Source organism: Drosophila biarmipes, chromosome X (assembly GCF_025231255.1).
Source record: "Drosophila biarmipes strain raj3 chromosome X, RU_DBia_V1.1, whole genome shotgun sequence".
Lineage (NCBI taxonomy): Eukaryota > Metazoa > Arthropoda > Insecta > Diptera > Drosophilidae > Drosophila > Drosophila biarmipes.
This window is the reverse complement of record NC_066611.1, coordinates 3,286,546-3,295,027: the sequence shown is the minus strand read 5'-3', so window position 1 is coordinate 3,295,027 and position 8,482 is coordinate 3,286,546. Positions and strand designations below refer to the sequence as shown.

General features: G+C 50.3%; 1 protein-coding gene across 1 annotated transcript; it reads right to left on the bottom strand.

Moving 5' to 3' along the window:
* Window positions 1-2,534: 2,534 nt before the first annotated feature.
* LOC108033044 (uncharacterized) lies at window positions 2,535-3,444 on the bottom strand. The gene is made up of 2 exons (XM_017107170.3): window positions 3,072-3,444; window positions 2,535-3,014 (listed from the first exon to the last, which is right to left on the bottom strand). The coding sequence occupies exons 1-2, from the start codon at window positions 3,354-3,356 to the stop codon at window positions 2,823-2,825; spliced, it is 477 nt and encodes a 158-aa protein (XP_016962659.1). The 5' UTR covers window positions 3,357-3,444; the 3' UTR covers window positions 2,535-2,822.
* Window positions 3,445-8,482: the final 5,038 nt, after the last annotated feature.

Sequence of the window (8,482 nt, the reverse complement as noted above, 5' to 3'; positions counted from 1 at the left end):
AGATGAGCACCAATTATGGCCAGCACCAGAGAATCAACTATGGCCAGCCCCCGCCCCAGCCCCTGCCACCCGCGATCCTGCGGGCCCGTTTCATTTCATCTTTGACCGCAGAATCATTTGCGAATCCTTTAAGCAGCGACGGCAGAAGTTTTACATCCCAACCCACATGATTATCGGGCTGTGCCCTACCTTTCGGATGGGCCAAGCCCGCGCGAGACCCATTTGGCGATCTACTACGACCTCAGATTAGTTATTGAATTTTTGACAATCCTTTCCGACTTCTGTAAGCCTCAACATTATCAATGAAGGAATCTAGTACTTAAATGCTAATATGTGGATTGAACTAGATATGCTAACATATTCAACTGAATAAAAACATTTAACGGTTATAAGGGGTTAAATAATGGTTTTATAACATTTAAAAAATATTTCAAATGAGAATCTATATTTATCTACAAAATAATATCCCGGAGCAATAAAAGCTTCCTTTTAATATAGTGTTCAATTCCAAACTAATCGAGTTGCAAGAGATTACTGTCTCTTTAGGGATAATGTCATATATTTAGGCAAAAATTAGAAAAATAATGTTGTTAAGTGATGGTCAATAATTTATTGACAACTAGTAACTGCCATTATGGTATTGTAAGATCACTATGAATTATAATTGGTTTTAAAGCTATCAACCGAACATTGTGATTCTATTCCATTTGTAAGTTCAGTATTACAAAGATATAGGTATCTTCAAAAATCGTGTTTTAAAATTCATTAAAGTATATTACACTTCAGATTTGTATGAAATGTCCAGTGCAGCAAACACTTATAACTTAATTATGGTTTGGCTACTTGGTGGCAGGGCATTCACCAGTCGGCGCGTCAACCGGCCGCACTTCCTCCTGACTTCTCCCCACCCCTCCTCGATTCCGGCATTGTTGTGGGCTGAAACGGGGACTCGGGATGGGGGATCGTGGATCGGGGATTGGGGATCGGGGATTGGGGATCGGGGTTAGGGGACCGCTGATTCGGGGATTCGCCTGGGACCGCTGCCATATCCATCTCTGGTGCGTCTTGCGCAGGCCGCGCTTAATCCGCTGGCCGAGTTTGACAGACTCCGCGACGGGGCAGAGTGGCTGCGGACTGTTTTTATTGTTTATTTAACATTTCTGCGCTTTTATTTCGCGCTGTCCGCGCCCAGCCCCCTCTCGATGTGTCCATCGAACGGATCGCCGGTCTCGCTTTGTTGTTGCTGTTCCTTGCATTTTCATTGTTCTTTATGATGCTCATTTAAAATTCAAGCTTTGTTTCATTAAGAAACACGTTCGTCCCAGCCGCAAACGCGGGCCCAGTTCTCAGTTCCCAGTTCGCAGATCGCAGTTCCCAGTTCCCCCGGCCTGCTGCCCCGCCCGCAGTCACCACATCCTTCGCCGGTCTTGGCCATTCCTGGGCCAGCGCCAATTTCGACATTAACGCCGCCGACGGCGCTACGCAGCTTGTTAACGTTTTTTAATGCCCCGATTCAAAGGTTAACAATCAGACTGGGAACGGGAATGGGAATGGGTATGGGAATGGGCTCGGGAATGGGCCTGGGAATGGGCTCGGGGATGTGGAGCGGATGACGGCGGAGGCCATTGATAAGCCGGCGCTCATTAAAGATGCAAGGAATTTTCACAGCTCTCCGGCCACAGCTTCCTCCGCCTCCCTGCTAATCCTGCGAGCGTGTCAAGGAGTCCTCCTTACAGCTGTCCTGCCCTCCCCTACCCATCACCAGGAGCATCACCATCCTCAACATCCCCATCCCCTGGCAGCTGAAACACTGCGGAGGTCGATCGAAATGATTTGTACAATTTTGTAGTACATAATTGATTTCGGTGAGTGGACGAGATTGGAATCGGCCTGGGCCGAGGGCGGTTACCAACTGCCAACGCCGGTGGTCAAAGTTCGAGTGGATCTCCCGCACAGGTGGCTAGGCCTGCGATCTGCGATCTGCCAATCGACCCCGTCTAATAGCTCAATTCGCAGTGCCATAAAGGCCGGGCCAGCTTTGGACGTAGATCCGCAGGCCCATCCATCGTGGACACTTCCCTGCGCAGGGCGAGTCGTAAAAATAAAAGTCATTGACTCAATTTTGGAAATGCCTCACACACGACGAAAACGAAAACGAAGACCCCTCAAAAACCGAAAAAAACGCTGAAAAAACAACTAAAACACCAAAAAGGGGCAGGAGGCGGGGGGCGTGCCAGCAGGCGCTTGTGATTATCCTTTCGCACGTTCGGCGTTGCTTAACAAATCATAAATATGGCCCGGGCCCGTCGCCGGGCTCTGTTATTGATGGTGGTCGCTGGACGCTGGCCGCCGGACGCTGGCCGCAAAGGGAAAAAACCACAAAGAGCAGGCAACAAAAACGAGAACCAGGTTTCCACCTTTTTTATGGGGGCCCCCAGCTTGAGTCCGGCATCTCGGAGTCGCAGGCCCCCGGGTGCCACCGCCTCGCCCCACCAAAGCTTCAATCATTTAATAAGCGCTGCCTGCCACGTTGCTGCTTGTTTGGGCCACGACAAAAGAGGCCTTCCGCCATGTTATTAACTTATTCATAACAATAACGAGAGCAGCACGGATACTGAACGGAGCCTCCTCGTGCTCCACCTCCCCCCGCCCCTCCTGCTCCCTTTGTGTGTGGGGTTCGAGTGCAGTGGTTCCCGGGCGATCGCTGCTCCCAGATTGCCAAAGACACTCCGCAAAGAACGCTCGCAAATCTGCCACAGATCTAGTCGAACCGTAGATCTCTGTCAGACTTGGGAGTGCGTTTGAGGTAGTCCAAGTCCTTTCTAGTTGCTCCGGCAGCTCTTGGCGGAGGCCTTCCTCTCGGGACGAGGCAGGCTGGCACTGGACCTGAAGCTGGGGCGTCTCTCGGGCGAGGGCAGGGGAGTGGGCGCCGGAAGAGGTCCTGAGTGGGCTCTGGGCCTGGGCGTCTCGGGCTGGAGCAGTTGGCAAAAGGCCCGGGTCACGCCAAGATTACTCTGCGGAGGGTCGAGAGTTGGAGCTGCGGTCTAAGGCTATGGGACAACGAAACCCACCTTTGCCGGTGGCGGAGACAGTGTGGTCCGCGACTGGCCGAGCAGACGACCCATCTCACTGCGCATCCGCCCCAAGGAGCCCACCGTGCCCTCCCGCTGCTGCTCCCGCTCCTCCTCCTTCTGCCGCCTCTGGTGGAGCAGCCACTGCGTGCGCGGGTCCTTGAGGAACTCGTCGTTGTAGATGAGGCGGTCCAGCTCGGCGATGCCGCGGCACAGCCGCCGGTGGTGGCTCAAGCAGCTACTCAGCCCCGCGTTCACCCTGCCGATCACTGTCGAATTTTGCATCCTAATCCTGTCTTGTGCTGGGGCTGGGAAATATGTTGACTCGAAATTTCCAGACGAACTATGTATTTCAGCTTGGATCACTCGGACTCGGACGTTCGCAGCACGGCCTCCCTGGCGGGGATTCAGTGGTGGATCAATGGGCCGTCGATGGGGGATCCTGCATACTTGGGCTGTGAGTGTGCCGGGCACTCGGGCAGTTCATCAATCACCCGGCGCACAGGCAGCGACTGTCGATGATGAGTTATGGTGCTCGCAGATGTACGAGTATCTGTGGGATAGGGTTCGACGGGGATTAGCAGCGAATCAGAGTGATTGGCAAGTATAATAAAATCGCATTGTCTAAGTAATTGAAGTGCTTAAGTCCCGAACAATGCCGGTAAACGGATTCGAGACAGGACTCTGGACGGCGTGGCCTAATTGCCGGCACTCCAGAGACCCCGTGTGTGTGCGTTAAAGTCACGACTTATCAGACAATAAAAGGGAAGCCAAGTGAGCGACACTTGATCTTTCCTCTATCCCTAGGCCCTGGCCCCTGCCCCTGCCCCTGCCCCTGCCACTACTCCCATAACTATTCGGTTCCCTATCTATCTAGGTACCTCGCCGTGTATCTGGGTATCTGGGTATCTGGGCTGGCCCATCTCTGCTTAGCTGCGTTTTGGCCGCAATTTATCACACGCCACTTGTAGCCGGTTTTGATCTAATAAAAACTGTCAAAACGTTTGCAGGATGCTGGGAAAATATTTACACGGCACACAAAGAGCGAGGGAAGTGCAAAGGTGGAAGGTGGAAGGGACTGGCCGAAACAGTTAGCAGCGAACAAAGGGCCCAAAGGGATCAGGATCGAAGATCGGTGCTCGGAGCCCGGGACTCGCAGCTCAGCGGCAGGTCAAGTCCTGGGCGGTATGACACATCAGGAATCAGCCTCAGGAATTTAGACATTAAAGGACCCACACAGCTGATCGTCCTGTTCCTCGGCCGTTCGGCTGCCTATTGAAAAGATGAAAGTGAATTTCCCCCTGGCAGCAGAGAATGCCAGCAGTCGGTCAATTGAAGTGAAGTGAAATGAAATGAAGTGAAATGAAATGAGCGGCCCGGAGGAGTGCTGGGAGGAGAAGAGTTCTGGGCGGCCCCTGCACGTTTAGCTATTTTTATGGAGTTCCCTGGAATTGTCGCTGGCTCCGTCTTCGTCTTCGTCTCCGTCCCAGTCTCCGCCCTGGACTCCTCGTCGCTCCGTTCTGTCGAATCTCGAAACGTTTCTATTAACACGGCCCCGGGGCATTGTTGGTTTGTTGGACGGCTTTCGGGATCCGTTTCTACTTTGCCGCCGCTGGGAAAACTCGTCTCGCATCTCTTTCGCCGGGACTGCGACTGCGACTGGGCCTGAAATTGAAACTGAAACTGTCAACGCCGACGCCAAGTGAAAAAGTGTCCACCAAAGAGAGTGAGACGTCATATTGGCCAGCATTTCCTGTCCAGTCACCAGTCACCGGTCACCGGTCGACCTCCTCCTCCTCCGCCTGCCGAGTCTCACGTTTCCCCCGCATTGCTCAATGTCAGGGGTTGCACAAGCGCACAGCGAGCTGACCTTGCCGCCGGCTCAGCAGCCGCCAAAGGGGAGCTTAGCCAAAAAGCCAAAAGGTTTCGGGCCTTGCGAAACACGGGCATCGTAAAAAGCGGTTAAGCACTTGATTTATGGGGTGTTATAAGGTGTTAGACCTGCCCAGGTACGACAGGGACGGCTGCTGCCCCGTCAAATGCCGAGCACAGGGCGTTAAAGACCGCCGGAATGGCTTGTACTTTGGCCAAGGCAGAGCTTAAGGATAATGCTTAACCGAAGAGATGTGCTATTCAAAGGGATTCATGTTGGATGTGAAAAATACTGGAAAGTGAACCACGTATATGAAATAATCCTGTAAACCCAGAATTTAGAATTTAAATATCTTTGAGCTCTAATAATTCTAATCTTATTCGGAAAATGCTCGGAGTACCATAATAGCATAAACAACAAAGTGTCACAACGTTTTAATATAATTTAGGTATATCTCGGTTATTTTGTTAACAGTTTCCAAACTTATTTCTCTTACTAGCATATAATAAACATTACTGACTGCAACTTTCTTACTTCACTATTAAATAGTTCTTGTTTTTAGTACAAATAGTATAATATAATATATTCATAACTATTCATACTTGATTAAAGATCGAAAGCTTAAAGCTCTTAAACCTAGTGAGTTCGTTCTTGACAATTCTTGCTTAAAAGCAGTATATGTTTCCGGGTTCTGTGTTTTCCGTTCCTGTCAAAGTTTTGAAGCAAAAAATACCTGATTCAAGCACAATATACTGGGTTTTTATTCTGAGTGTATAAACAAACTATTTTTAATGATTCCTACCCAATACAATATTAATCTGTTTTCCCTTTTCCCTACTTTCAGGAACTGTTGCAAAATCTCTATATCATGCAAAGCCAGATCGAGTGAGCGGCCAAAGTTCTCTGAACTCTTTCATTTTGCTGACCACTGCCCTTGGCGGGGGTTTCGGTGTGAAATGTGTGCCCCACGGCTCCCCGGCGTTGCATAGTTCTAGGCTTGCCGGGGCTGATTTTCAAGGGGAGCGAGTCCCAGCCACGGGCTTCTTATCGCCGCCAAGTCACGTCGCCGTAATCGGATGATAAGCGCAGCGCAATCAGCGCCTAAGAGGCGGCAAGGGTTCGGCCTGGGTTCGGGCTCGGGTCCGCTCGAATTAGATATAATTAAGAGCGAGTGCAGGCCGGCGCGGCAATCGGAAATCAGCAGCCACGCCACAATAACCACAATGATGATGGCCAAAAGAGGAAGTTAATCCGTGGCCATAATCGCAGCATAGCGCCACAGCATGAGGCAACCTCCGCGTGCCCCTCGGCGGCCCCTCCGGCTGGCCGGGGCTCCAGCTCCAGCCCCAGCCCCGGACCCAGCTCCATTGAAGTGTCAGCAGTGCCACACATTGCTGGGTCCCCCTCTGTGCGTCGGCGAGGGTGTCTCCGATGGTAATCTCGGGCTGCTCTACTCCACGCTACTCTGCCGCTCTGCCGGGTCCACCAAGTCACCTGGGCATCTGGCTATCGGACAAACGGATGATGTCGGGTGAGTAAGCTAATATCTTTTAAGGCCTAACTAACACTAGTACCTCTTTTTTATACATTTCAATTTAAGTTTAAATTAAAATTACAATATCTTACGAGGTCTATGTTGGTTAAATGATATATATTCTGAGCAATTATTTTGAGCAATTAGTTATCCAATAAAATGTTTGTAATCACAAATGGTGTACCATTGAAGGATTTAATAATCCCTAGTCAAGTTATGACGAGCTGCGATAGGGATTGATGGTGAGATCTCCTACTTATCTCAGAAGACTCAGGGCATTCCCAGTTCGATCTCAGCCGCACTCGTTGCTGACCAGCTCTTGCAGACAATGCCAATATAAATATTGTGTAGCACTTTAACATTTAACAATACAACGGCAGCAGCAACAATAACATGCGATAACAACAACAACTGCTCAGAGCCATAATAAACAAACAATTACGGTTTCATTTTGTTGCAGTTGCAGTGGAAGTTGCAGCTTGGCCAGGCTCTTGTTGCTGTTGCAGCAGTGGCACTTTTGTCGCTGCTCGCCGGTCGCAAGTCTCCATCTTGGCTGGCAGTGCCAGTTCCCTGCCCCAGCCCCTGCCTGCCCCGCCCACCGGGGGGCACTGCTCCGCAGATCGTTGCATCGGCAACAGCGGCAGCAGCTATTCTTGTGGCATTTTGTGCGACTCACGCAGCGGGGCGTCAAAAATTTCGCACAAAGGCTCGAAAAGCCACTGATAAGGGAGTTGCAACAATGGATGGCCACTGCGGCAGCCACAGCCACTGCCCCGGCAATAACTCTGGCCAATCATGGGAAGCAAATCGGTTTGCCTAGGCCGGGATTCTGACTCCTACTCCGACTGCGACTCCCACTCCGCCTCCACTCACTCTCACTCGCCGGGATCTGCAGCTCCGTGGTTCCATGGCTCCGCAGAGCTCCCCGTCTAAGGCCAACTAATTGCGGGCGGCACTGATTACTCATACGCCCCCATGCCGCCGGCCGCCGGCCGCGGGGCCGCCAAGCCGCCATGCCGTGTGCCGCACACAACATGTACCGCAGCCACTTGGACGGATGGAGCGGCGAACAATGACGGGCGGCAGCAACACGCGAGGAACATGGGACAAACAAGACAAGAGGCCGCAAATATTTGTTAAACTTGACACCAAACAAAAGAATTTTACCGAAAGGATTTGAATGAACCGAAAAGCGAACAATGTAAGCGCTGCGGCACCGCCGGAATGCGACTGAGCGCGGTGCGGTGGTGCAGGCTCAGTGGTGCGCGGGTGGAGTGCGGGACCGGCCGGGACGGAGCAGGACGGAGCAGGACGGCGAGGCAGCAAATCAAACACAACAAATCGCCAGGCAAACACCGAAATCAAATTGTACAGCCAGGCAGGCCGGGCTCCAGGGCACAGTGGTGCAAGGTGCGGAAATATTCAGCGGGTAAGTGGCCCATCTGAAGGGACTTACTTATGATGGGTCCTGGTACTACCAACATTCCATTTATGGGAAACGGAAAGTGAGTGAGTATCGTTCAGCACTTGTATTTCATTTTTCTAACACATATGTTTTAGATGGATCTGCACAGATGCAAACCATTTCGCCTTGGTAAGTGTTCATACATACTTATATACATTGAATGGGGTCTTAAAAAATAGGTAGGTTTAAGGAAGGGAATAGAAGTATATTTAAATATATCTCTTTTAAAGTATATGTTCTTTTATATTCCAATTTATAACAGCCAGGCCATGGAAGCTTGGTCTTTAAACGTATTACCCTTTGCAAAAGAATATTTTGAAAGTGGAGATTTACTTTTATCAACTTACTAGGAAAAATCACTTTAAATCAAAACTAACTTAAAAGTGGATAACCTTTAGGTTTATTAGAGCATGTGAAGTTTTATATTGCAATTCAATTACTACTGTGTGCAAAAAGGATGCTGAATTCATTTACCTATTCTTTGCTTAATGTATTTTAAATGTATTTTAGTCTTGTAAATCAACTGTATTCCCTCCCAA

Coding starts and splice junctions, on each gene's coding strand:
- LOC108033044 (XM_017107170.3), bottom strand. CDS start 3,356: ATGCAAAATTCGACAGTGATCGGCAGGGTGAACGCGGGGCTGAGTAGC. Junction 3,015..3,071: donor TGTCTCCGCCACCGGCAAAG/GTGGGTTTCGTT, acceptor GACCCTCCGCAG/AGTAATCTTGGCGTGACCCG.